This window comes from Scyliorhinus torazame, chromosome 9 (assembly GCF_047496885.1).
Source record: "Scyliorhinus torazame isolate Kashiwa2021f chromosome 9, sScyTor2.1, whole genome shotgun sequence".
Taxonomy (NCBI): domain Eukaryota; kingdom Metazoa; phylum Chordata; class Chondrichthyes; order Carcharhiniformes; family Scyliorhinidae; genus Scyliorhinus; species Scyliorhinus torazame.
In genome coordinates, this window is record NC_092715.1 from 79393537 (window position 1) to 79406510 (window position 12974).

General features: G+C 50.4%; 1 protein-coding gene across 11 annotated transcripts in view; it reads left to right on the forward strand.

Moving 5' to 3' along the window:
• The window catches only part of ssbp2b (single stranded DNA binding protein 2b), a 645808-nt gene that overhangs the window by 560853 nt on the left and 71981 nt on the right, over positions 1 to 12974 (forward strand). For all 11 annotated transcript variants that reach the window (XM_072516205.1, XM_072516207.1, XM_072516208.1 and 8 more), the window contains 2 exons: positions 4904 to 4952; positions 6850 to 6885. In XM_072516205.1, the coding sequence (XP_072372306.1) occupies positions 4904 to 4952; positions 6850 to 6885 (85 nt within the window). The remainder of the gene's footprint in view (positions 1 to 4903; positions 4953 to 6849; positions 6886 to 12974) is intronic.

Here is a 12974-nt window from a genome sequence, read left to right on the forward strand (position 1 = left end):
GAAAATATCGTGAAAACTCTGGTTGGATGACCAGAAGTGGAATGCCATTGAGCAAAGTCGAGGGGAGTGAACAGGGATAGTTCCCAGTTCAGTTAAAAAGAAAGGAGCACAGAACAAGGCTCCAAATAGGAAAAAGAGTGTGGGTAGCAGACATTAAGTGCAGAGAGCTCAAGGATGGTTCTGGTAATTGAAGAGAACTCAGAAGTGCCCTGAAGGTCCAAGAAAACAGCCAAAGTTTGGTGATTCCATGCTGCGGGCTATTGGGTCAAAGATACTACAGGGGCTGTTTAGCACAGGGCTAAATCGCTGGCTTTGAAAGCAGACCAAGGCAGGCCAGCAGCACGGTTCAATTCCCGTAACAGCCTCCCCGAACAGGCGCCGGAATGTGGCGACTAGGGGCTTTTCACAGTAACTTCATTGAAGCCTACTTGTGACAATAAGCGATTTTCATTTCATTTCTTTTAGAGCAGTAGTGTTCTGCTTGGCACGGCCAAAGAGCTGAAGTTATGTTTGTGAGTTGGTGTTTGAGCATTGAGTGTATATTCAGGAATCCAGGGGAGAGAATCTTGGGAGACTAGATTGAAACCTGTGAGGTAGGCCATTGTGGATGCCGTCTGAGTTGGAGCAACATTTCAAGAGAATTCCTCAGTTAAATCTTCGAAGATGAAGACTGGAATCCCTCATGAGAGAAGCAGAGTTTCAGTGAGATTAGTTGACTGTGTTGGTGTCTCGGTAGGTTGCTGAGAAATCACACTGGTTTTTATGTGACCACAGTTTGCATGTTGATTGAATGTTGGAATATAAGATGGAGCGGCACAGTTGCACAGTGGTTAGCACTGTTGCTTCACAGCGCCAGGGACCTGGGTTCGAATCCCGGCTTGGGTCACTGTCTGTGCGGAGTCTGCATGTTCTCCCCGTGTCTGCGTGGAATTCCTCCGGATGCTCGGTTTCCACCCACAAGTCCAGAAAGATGTGCCTGATAGGTGAATTGGGCATTCTGAATTTTCCCTCAGTGTACCCGAAGAGGCGCCTGAGTGTGACGACTAGGGTATTTTCAAGTAATCTCATTGCAGAGATAATGTAAGCCTACTTGTGACACTAATAAAGATTATTATTGTAAAAAAAAATGTTGACCTGCCCTGATGAACCCTTGGCTGGCAAAGATTTTGCTAAGTTCATCTTTTATATTTTCTCACTATGGAGTGTAAGTATATGACCGCATGACAAACTAATGGCAAAATTAATGAGCTCAGTCTAAGATGTGAGGGAAATGAACACCTTGACGTTCCATTGATGAATGCCATGACTCTTGGGGCTGGTTTAGCACAGTGGGCTAAACAGCTGGCTTGTAATGCAGAACAAGGCCAGCAGCGTGGGTTCAATTCCCATACCGGCCTCCCCGAACAGGCGGCGGAATGTGGCGACTAGGGGATTTTCACAGTAACTTCATTGAAGCCTACTTGTGGCAGTAAGCGATTATTGAAAATAAAATTTGTAATCCGGAAATAGTATCCAGGGTGACAAGAAGATGTAATTCAACAAGACACATGTTGGCTAAATGTACAGTGAAACACAGTTTATGGGGTAGAAAAGAGCATTTTATGTGTGTACTTGAACCTGGGTGAAACATGGAGACCCTTAAGAAGTGTTACAACTCAATTTTAACAGGGAAAGAGGTAAGTGGGACTGTAGAAGTATCTGAAGGGGTTGTGGAAGTCCCTCTACTAGAAATAATGGGCACGATTATCCGGCCTCGTTACGCCCTCGCTCAAGCGAAACAAGGCCAGTGAATAGCAGGAGAGGCCAAAACCAAAAACCACGGCAGACGCCAAACAGTTTGCGATGCAACCAGCCCGCTCCCGTAGGCGAAATCGGGATCTTGGCGTAGCGAGGCGAGAAGCCAATTACCACCACTTAAGCCCTGTTTCCATACAATTAACGGGAGCCAACCCATATCCAACGGCCTCTCGTCATTCAGCAGCCTCCCCAGCATGTGGTCACACTGTCGTCAATTAGTACTTTTTAAAAACATGAACCTGACGGATGGTCTTCTGTGGGGAGCTGAGGAGGTCAGCCGTCCTTGCTCACAGGCAAAGAGCCCGGGAGCGCTGGGCCTGCGACCCCAGTGCTCGGCACGGGTGGGAGACTCTTGGTTGGATATGGGGGAATCCTCTGCTGGGGATGGGGAACCCTACACACAGGTGGGCTGCCATAGGAGGGTGGAGGGGAGGTGCTCGGGGGGCATCCAGGGGAAAACCACTCGTGGTGCCACCATGCAGTCCCTGGAACATGTGTACCCATTCCGAGGGACACCTTGTCCCTGCCCATTTGCTCCACCGATCACCCATAACCCCACTGACTGCCGAGGCCTCTGGCTGTGCAGCTGAAGGCTTTGGTAATTGGGAATTGGCAGTCGTGGTTAAGTGAAAATTTCACACAACCCAAGTGGATTCCCGTGGGTGGGCAGGAATGTAGCATGTGGGTGTCATTGCTTAGTATCCCAATCACACCTTGATGCCTGGACACTGTGTCTGAACACTGCGGGAGGCAATACCAGACGCAGCAGCCAACATCCGAACACCCAGTGGATAGGACACAGCTCAGCTCCGGGGGCAGGTCCACGGCTGGAGGGTGGGTGAGTGCCATGGGGAGGGGAGATGCCTGGAGAGATGGACCAAGGGTTCAGAGGTTGGCCTGCTCCCCCCCCCACCCACCGCCCCGGGTGCCCTCACCGATGTTCAATGAGCTTGGCCCTACTAGCTCAACCACTATGTCTAGGTGTAACGGCAGGATGGACATCTCGGGTGGAGGTGGCCTTCGATGCACATGGCAGGCGTCCTCTGGGGCTGGAGGGCCCCAGCTCACTTGTCGATGGCACATGCACAGCCTTGCCGTGTATTGGCTGTCAGGGATGGAACTCGGGGGAACTGGTGACCACCATTGCCACTCCATGGGACGGGTCCGAGTTGGCACCCAGCCTCCCGTTCGGTGCCCATAGGACCCTGGGATTCACCTTGCGACGGAGGGGCAGCTGTTTCAAGCCACGACTGCCCCTGCATTATCTGGCTCAGCCAGCCCATGATCTGCACCATCGTGTCGACACCCTCGGCGATGTTCCTCAGTTACTGGGGCATGCTCTGCAGCGCCCCGGCAATGCCCACCTGCGACTGGTATAAGCTCCGCAGCGCATTGGCCATTCCCATATGAGAGTGGGACATGTCAAGGTCAGCCTGGTACTGGGTCAGGTCCGCCATAGAGTCTGACAGTCCGCCGAGACCCTCAGCCATGGCCGTCACCAACTGCACGACGCCTTGGACACCTTTACTAATGGTGCCGACGTCATGCACCAGGCTCCCAACTGCGGTCGCCATCTTAGCAATGTTGGCCTCGGTGCCATGGTGACATCTCGTGCGCCCATAGCCTACGGAAAGTCTCCAAGCGGCTATGAACATGCTGGAATGTCGCTGACATCTCCCTTTGAATGTCACGGCCACTCCATAACGTCCTCATCAGCTCCGGGATAGCCTCTTTCACAGGCTTAGCATCTGGCTGGGACCCAGCTGATCTCTGACTATGGTCTCGCCTGGCGGTTCCTGTCTCTACCTTATGTTCATTAGCAGTAGTGTGTGCTCACCAGATTATGCCACTGAAACCTGACCGCTAACATTTCCCACCGAGTGATGCGTATCTGCACTGGTGGAGGGTGGGAATGACAGCTGTGATGCTACAACCGTGTCTTCCTCGGAGCTCTCCTCCGAGGTGTTCTGCTGGGAGGCAGAAGAGGAGGCCATCTGGGATGGGCTGGCGCTATCAGCTGGAGGTCCTGCAGAAGAATGGACATGTGGTCGGTGGGAAGGATTGGTCAGTCAGTAAGGTAGTAACAACTCATGTTGACATATCCTCTGGGTGGGGCCCTGTGGTTCTGCACCAGCGTCCGCCAACCTCCGTTGGGGTTGGTGACCGCTTTGTCCTCGGCCACCCCTGTCACCTCCAGGGCACGCTCCCCGAAGGTGGACGCCCCCCTATGTCCGGCATGCCACTGCTGGTCTGGGCCCTCTCCCGACGGTTGTGGGAGAGCTTTTCCAGAGGAGACACAGAGAGGGCAGCGTTAGCCACATGGGTGGTTCACAGTGGTGGTTCACAGTGGTGGGAGGGAATGTGAAGGAAGGTTTGGGGGGATTTGAGGGAGATGGTGTGGTGTGAAGAAAAGGTTGGGGGGTTGAAGGGAGAGAGGGAGTGGAGGGAGGGTTGGGGTCGCATGGAGAGTTGGGGGTGGATACTTGTGCGGGGATGCTCAGGCCGGGTGGAGGGCATTGGTGTCTACTCAGTTATGCTGCCCAGTGTAGGTCGTTGACCTTCATTTGACACTGGAAGCCTGTCCTCCTGGTCACACTCCCGACGCTCACAGCTGCTGCCACCTCATCACAGGCAGTACCGGCTGACCCTTCCAGGATCCTCTGAGGAACAGGACATCCCTCCTGGCCTCCACTGCGTCCAGCAGCCACCCAGAATCTGCGTCCCCGAATCTTGGGGTCGGTGTCCTGGGTGCCATCTTTTATTTAAATATCTACCAATGCTGGTTCACTGTTTGACTTGCCATGTTTTCATCCATTAATCTTTGTGTTTCCATGGTTGTATGTGAAAACACCCATATAAGAATCTAGGCTGTAGACATTGTGCTTATACGGTTTGAGAACTGCTTACTTAAATGGCACCTGAGAGGATGACAATAAGATGTATAAAAAGTGATTGCATTTGCATCAGGCAGAGGATTACTGCGAAGGCCGTTGTTGCCAGTGAGACAGTAACGTTTTATTTCTCAGTAGCATGGATTGCTTGTTGGTAGAGTGCCAAAGACTGTTTAGTTATTTGAATTAAAACTCCATCTGTCACTTTATTACAGGGGTCCTGGAGGCGGTCGACCATGGCCAAATCCATCTAATGCCAACTCAGTAAGTATGCCTTCATGCTTGTGTGACCCTCACACAGCAAGGAATACACCTGTAGCCTCTGTGCATTTAAGTACACAGGCTGAAATATTATTCCGCGTATTATAAAAACATTCCTTTCTTTCACAATGATAATAATTGTTCTACCATTTAAAAATAAACAGCCTCTCTCGGCAAGTAAGCTCGCAATGTGGTACAACAATGAATGGAATCTTATTTATGCATTTTCTTTCCATTTTGAAATTCAATTCTTTCTTTTTTTTATTTCCAGTGTTCTTTGGTTCCTGGAAACTTAATACTGATTTGCTGCTTTTAAATTTCACACTATTTTCTATAAAATTATGAACATTTTACATTGTAAAATTTTAAACAATTCCCTCATTATGTGCATTCAAAGTATTTGGGTAAAATAGCATACCTTCAATGCTGCAAGTTTGTCATAACACGTGAGTGTTTCTCAACGTAATTAGTTTAATTGTACTGAGCAAGATGCAAGGTGACCATTGATGACTTTGCAAAAGGTTGCACACATGATTGGATGTAAAAATGCTGGCTTTGGGTTACGGTATAACATTGAATCCCGTTGCTAAAGAATGAATTTCCGTTTTTAATCATATGACCAGACCTAAAAAAAATGATGGTGTGAATTTTACGGGAGGATCCGATTGCCTGTGCTCCCCTGACGTAAAGTTGGTCAACACTTTGCCTCCGTTAAATTGGGCTGTCCCACAGTGATATGCTGGGGGCAGCCTCAATTAGTTATTTAAAAAAAAATTTTTTTTAATGATAAACTTAGAGTTTATGCATTTTTTCCAATTAAGAGGCAATTTAGTGTGGCCAATCCACCTAGCCTGCATATCTTTGGGTTGTGGGGACGAAACCCACGCAAACACAGGGAAAATGCGCAAACTCCACGCAGACAGTGACCCAGAGCCGGGATCGAACCTGGGACCTCGGCGCCATGAGGCAGCAGGGCTAACCCACCACCGTGCTGCCCTAGCCTCAATTAGTTATGAGTTTGGTTTCCACCCCTCAGGGTCAGGAAGCCCTAGCCTGCCGAGCTGCTGGCCAATCTTTTTGGCTGGCAACTCTATAGTTCCAGCAGCGCGAGAAGAGAACAGTGGCCACTCTGCTGGGTCTACAACCAGTCCTAAAGAAGAAGTGAAGATTGATTGGTGGTCGTTTTAGTGATGTCAGGGGCAACGATAAAGGGGGTACCATCTTGGGGGGGGGGGTGCTCTCCACCCCTCCCCCTCTCCCGCGGGGGAAGGCAGTGGTCTAGTCACTCACTTTATTTTATGTGCCTCCTCCCACCTTCAATTACTTTGGCAGGGAGTTAAAGCTCACCTTTTATGAGGTTTAGAATGCACTAACAGCACGGGCTTGATTCCCATTCTGGTTGTTGTAAACTTGGGACCTGTTTCCTTGCCCTGCCCTGGACGGTGGATGCAATGACAAACTGGCCACTGGCAAAAACTGCCAAGGAAATGGCAGGTTGGTAACTCATTTTCAACCTTTTTCTCTTGTGCTGCTTTAATAATTGCAGAATGTACAGCTTTACATCAGAATTTTTGTGTCTAAACAGCATCATTATCATCAGTGATGCTCCAAATGAGCTGAGGCCTAACAATCAAAGTCTATTAACAGACATAAATTTGTACAACATTTCAGTTTGCCTCCTTGAATAATGCTAATCATGGTTAAAACGTATTTGTAATTAAAACCCACAGAGAGAGAGACCAAAGAATCCATGCAGTTTATTTGTGACCAGTCATGTATCAGTAAAGCAATGTCAATCTTTGTCCCAGAATTACTTGTTCACAATTTTGTCCTGATTTCAGCTTTAACTGTCAAATTGGAAAGGGAGAAAAAGTGAACTGACAGCTATTTTTTGTTGCAGATACCATATTCATCAGCATCGCCTGGCAATTATGTGGTGAGTGGCATTTTACTGTTCTTTGTAGGTTGTGCTGCTGTGTTCCAAATGTGGAAATAGTTAGCCAGATGTTAACAGCAGTGCCAAGTGTTTTGGCTGAAAACTGAACATCTGATTTCTGTGTTTGGTTGTTTTGTCTGGCATTCATAGTGCATATGTTGATGTTCATTAGTAAATCGGTAATCAGTCTGGTCAAAATTGCTCTGAGAACTGTTATGCATCAGCATATGGTGCCGTGGCAAACCGTCTTCGATAATAAGCAAGAAAAGATAACACATTGCTGGCAACAGGCGTTTACATGTTTAAATTTGAGTGACATCAAAAATGCTTAAATAGAAGGATAGAAGATTTTCTAAAAAATAGTTTGTACTTGTTTTAAGTGCAAGTTGTCAGTAAACAGTTCAATATTCAGATTCAACATAAAAATTAATGCCATGTGGTGGAGGAAGCTCCGAAGCACAATGCCATTAATTTGAACTTGAGGATTGCTTTGCGGTAGGACACCTGTCTTGTGGCAAAAGCTTTGTCAATTCTATGATGGTGTCCTGGGCTAGAAATGTAGCATTCGGTGCACTAGTGTAATAAGATTTCTAAACTGATCCACTCAAATTATGCCCCTGATAATTAGTTAAAAAGAGAAAAACAGTAGTTTTTTTGTGCAAACTGCGGATGGGCGCTATTTAATGGCCGCATAGTGCTCAATTTGCTATCTATCCGGTCTGCCTAATTGCCAAATTTAGGATCCCGCCGCAATAAACCAACGATAACCACATAAGGCCAATCTCCATACAATTAACAGGAGCCACCCCCTATCTAAAGGCCTCTCCAGCAAGTGGTCATGTGGGTGCCGATTAGTCCTTCTTAAAAAGGTGCAGCTGATGTTCAACGGAGCGGCTGCACGTGGAGGAGCTCTCATCGGGGATCGCAATTTTGTTCCTTTTTTTTTACTTCGAACTTGCGCTCAAGACCCATACCTTTGTTGGTCTAAGCCCCCCACGGCACGGAAATGCTGAATATGTGTTGGGCCGGACACTAAGAGAAGAAAGAAACAACTTTAAAGTCGGAGTGCATAAAGAGCAAGGTCTTTGGGGCTCAAGGGAAGGGCACCAAACCAGTTTAAAACCGGTAATAAACCCTGCGGGAGTGTGAGGCGGCTGGAGTGGAGGGGGCCAAGTCCGAAACACGAGGCAGTCAAGGCGGCGGGCCGGAGTTCGGAATGCGAATCGGCAGGACTGAGGTCAGTGCTTGAAGCAACTGGAGCGGCGGGGCTGGGCCTAGAACACGAGGCAGCCGAAACTGCGGAGTTGGGTCCGGAGCACGAGGCAGTTGGAGCGGCGGGGCTGGGTCCAGAGCATGTGGCAGCCGAGCTGGCGGGCTTGAGCCCAGAACATGAGGCAGCCGAAGGCGGCGTGTCGAGGGGTCGGCGCACGTTGGGTGGTTCCTGCTTGAGGCGTATATGTGTTTCTTTCTTTTGGGGAATTTTTAGTGCTCAGTCCTGGGGGCAATCTATGAATCATTAAGAAGCTGTAAAGAAGGCGAAAGATGTCCAAAAGCCAAAGAAAAACAGAAGCGAGAAAGGGAGAGAGAGAGCTCGCTGTCGAGTGTGAGGACCAGCCCGGGGGCTGACAATATGGCAGAGGCCGGGCTGCTTACGGCAGAGAAGATGGCTGAGGTGGTGTCTTTAAAGCTCGAAAAGCAGTTCGCAAAGCATATGGAGGTGACGAGAAAGGAGATGGCGGTGGCACTGAAGGAGTTGGTGGAGGAGGCAATTGCCCCGGTGAAGGTAGCTGTTGGAAAGTCGTCGGCTGAGGTGAGGGAGCAGAGCTAGAAGATGAAGGCTTTCCAAGGGCCGGTGCAGACTTGATGGGCCGAATGGCCTCCTTCTGCTCTGTAAATTCTATGAAGGCAGTGGAGGAGGCCATGTCGCAGAACAACGATCAGCTCACCTCGATGGGGGATGAATTGCAGAGGGTGGTCAAGGCCAATAGGGGGCTGCGAGCAAAGCTGGAGGATATGGAGATCCGATCAAGACAACAAAATGTGAGGATTGTGGGCCTGCCCAAGGGGATGAAGGGCCCGAGGCCGACAGAGTACTTTGCCAGGATGTTGGCAGAACTGATGGAGGAGGGAGAAGAACCCTCTTGGTATGAACTGAATAGAGCTCATCGGTTGCTGAGGCCTAAGCCTAAGTTAAATGAGCCGCCAAGGGCAGTGATTATCTGTTTTCACAGATATCACATGAAGGAGAAGGTATTGAACTGGGCAAAACAGAAGCGGGCGGTACAGTGGGCTAGTGCCAAGGTTCGTATTTATCAGGACTTGTCGGCGGAACTGGCAAAGCGGCAAGTGGCTTTCAGTCGAGTGAAGGTGGCATTGTATGACAGTGGAGTGCGGTTTGGAATGGTGTATCCTGCAAAGCTAAAGGTGACCTACAACTCCAGAAACCTTTATTTTGAGGCAGTGGAGGCGGCGGAGGCATGTATGAAATCAGAAGGGGCAGAAGTAAAGAGCGGGAGAATGTATATATGTAGCTTTTAATAATGTACTTTTTTCATGCTGTTATAGAGGTTAAAGTTTTTTGTTGCTGTTCTTTGTAACTTTGAATAATATTCGTACTTCATGCTCCTTTAGAGGTTAAAGTTTTTTTTTTTGTGTTGCTGTTCTTTGTAGCGATGTTTCTGTAGGAAAAGTATATGTTTAATTGTTTTTCCTGGGACTGGGCGGGAGGGGGGGAAAGGCTTGAGCAGGGCCCCCCGCACTAGCTAACTTAAGTCGGCTAGTGAACGAAGGTGTTGTGAGGGGAGGGACTGTGGACATTGGAGCCTGGTGACCAGGTTTCAATGGGCCTAAGAGGTGAGAAAAAGGGGTGGGAACGGATCGATACTGGGTGGGGTTTCTTCGAGAAGGAGTGTATGGGGGGTTCTGGGAGGGGGGGATGGGGTTCGATGTCAATAATGGATATGGACGGGTCAGGCTCAGTGGGTAGGGCCCAAATTTATGATGATGGTGGATAAGCAGGGAGAGGGTGGGGGAGACCCCTGTTAGGATAGTTATGTGGAACGTGAGGGGGTTGGGAGGCCCAGTGAAGAGGTTGAGGGTGTTTGTGATGCACGATCAATTACACAAGGACTTGAGTTGGGTACAACTGAGGCTTTATTGCTCTAAGATGTGTGGCCTCCCACAGCAGCTGGCGAAATGGCTGCAGCATGGAGGACACACATATTTATCCTCCGCCTACTGGGCAGAGCCAGCAGGCAGGGATTACCAACGTACCTGAAGTACAGGTCCTACCAGACACCACCTAATAGAGGTACAACAGTGGTTTGCCACATTCACCCCCTGTTAAAATTGAGTCCGGCGGGGGCAGTGGAGAACTATATACAACATATGGTTTTCTTTTTACATTTACATTTACAATTTTTGATAGAGAGGAAAAAAAATGTCTTTTGAAGTCCAGTGGACCAGTTAGAGGTTTAACCGGTCCGGGGCCTTGCTGTGCCGCTGGGAGCGACGTAGTGGTGGCGGCAATGCCGATGCTGGTCTGATGTCCGGAGCCTCCGGGAGCACGCCAAAATCTTCTTCATCCTCGAGCGTATGCAGGGGAAGGACGGATGGTCCCGGGGGGGGTTGCTGCTGGGAGCGCCGGGGGAGGGTGTGTGTGTGTGACCTGCTGGTGCCAGGTCCCTGAGGGAGACAGTATCCTGGCGGCCGTCGGGGTACGCCACGTAGGCATACTGAGGGTGTGCATGGAGCAATTGCACCCTTTCCACTAACGGGTCCGCCTTGTGGAGTCGGACATGCCTACGGAGCAGGACGGGTCCTGGAGCTGCGTGCCAAGTTGGGAGCGACACCCCGGATGTGAACTTCCTGGGGAAGGCAAAAAGACATTCATGAGGTGTGTTGTTAGTGGCGGTGCACAGTAGTGACCGAATGGAGTGGAGCGCATCAGGGAGGACATCCTGCCAGCGGGAGGCCGGGAGGTTCCTGGACCGTAGGGCCAGTTGGACAGCCCTCCATACTGTCCCATTCTCCCTCTCTACCTGTCCGTTTCCCCGGGGGTTGTAGCTTGTCGTTCTGCTGGAGGCGATACCCCTGCTGAACAGGAACTGACGAGGATCCCCTGTCACTGTGGATGTAGGCGGGGAAACCGAACAGAGCGAAGATTGTGTTGAGGGCTTGATGACGGTGGCAGACGTCATGTCGGGGCATGGGATGGCGAAGGGGAATCTGGTGTACTCATCGACCACACTGAGAAAATACGTGTTACGGTCGGTGGAGGGGAGGGGCCCTTTGAAACCCACACTGAGGCGCTCAAAGGGGCAGGAGGTCTTCACCAGGCGCGCACGGTCCAGCCGGTAGAAGTGCGGCTTGCACTCCGCACTGACCTGGCAGTCCTTGGTTATTGTCCATACTTCCTCGACGGAGTAGGGCAGGTTGCGGCCTTTATGAAATGGTACAACTGTGTGACTCCGGGGTGACAAAGACTGTCGTGCAGGATCTGGAGTCGGTCTACCTGTGCGCTGGCACATGTACCTCGGGATAGGGCGTCTGGGGGCTCGTGGAGCTTGCCGGGGCGATACAAAATCTCGTAATTGTGGGTGGAGAGCTCGATTCTCCACCTCAAGATCTTATCATTCTTGATCTTGCCCCGCTGTGTGTTATTGAACATGAAGGCTACCGACCGTTGGTCAGTGAGGAGAGTGAATCTCCTGCCGGCCAGGTAATGCCTCCAATGCCGTACAGCCTCAACGATAGCTTGGGCCTCTTTTTCGACGGATGAGTGCCGAATTTCTGAGGCATGAAGTGTGCGGGAAAAGAATGTCACGGGCATGCCTGCCTGATTGAACGTGGCGGCTAGAGCGACATCTTATGCGTCGCTCTCTACTTGAAAGGGCAGTGTCTCGTCTACTGCGTGCATGCCGGCCTTGGCAATATCGGCTCTGATACAGGCGAAGGCCTGTTGTGCCTCGGCCGTCAGGGGAACGGGGGTGGACTGTATGAGTGGGCGGGACTTGTCCGCATAGTTTGGGACCCACTGAGCGTAATACGAAAAGAACCCCAGGCAGCGTTTGAGGGCCTTGGGCCAGTGGGGGAGGGGGAGCTCCATGAGGGGGCGCATGCGGTCGGGATCGAGCCCTAGAACTCCGTTCTGAACCACATAGCCGAGGATGGATAAGTGGGTTGTGCTAAACACGCACTTCTCCTTGTTGTAAGTGAGGTTTAGGAGAGTGGCAGTGTGGAGAAATTTGGCAAGATTGGCGTCATGTTCCTGCTGATCATGGCTGCTGATGGGGACGTTGTCTAGGTACGGAAAGGTGGCCTGCAAATCGTACCGGTCGCCCATTCGGTCCATCTCCCTTTGGAAGACCGAGACCCCGTTGGTGACACCGAAGAGAACCCTGAGGAAGTGATAGAGGCGGCCGTCTGCCTCGAAGGCAGTGTATGGACGGTCCGACTTACGAATGGGGAGCAGGTGGTAGGCGGATTTGAGGTCTACAGTTGAGAAGACCCGGTACTGTGCAATCTGATTGACCATATCAGATATGCGTGGGAGGGGGTACGCGTCGAGCTACGTGTACCGATTGATGGTCTGGCTGTAGTCCACGACCATTCTGTGTTTCTCCCCAGTTTTAACTACTACCACTTGTGCTCTCCAGGGTCTGTAGCTGGCCTCGATGATGCCTTCCCGATACGGAGGTCCATCTTTTGAAAATCTTAGTGCAATAAATTGATGCACGATCAATTGCACAAAGACTTTTGTAGGGTACAACTGAGGCTTTATTGCTCTAAGATGTGTGGCCTCCCACAGCAGCTGGCGAAATGGCTGCAGCATGGAGGACACACATATTTATACTCCGCCTACTGGGCAGAGCCATCAGGCAGGGACTACCAACGTACCTGTAGTACAGGTCCTACCATTCATCACCTAATAGAGGTGCAACAGTGGTTTACCACATTGGTTTCTTCAAGAGGGAGTGTATGGGGGGTCAATAATGGATATGGACGGGTCAGGCTCAGTGGGTAGGGCCCGAATTAATGATAATGGTGGATAAGCAAGGGGAGGGTGGGGGAGACCCCTGTTAGGATAG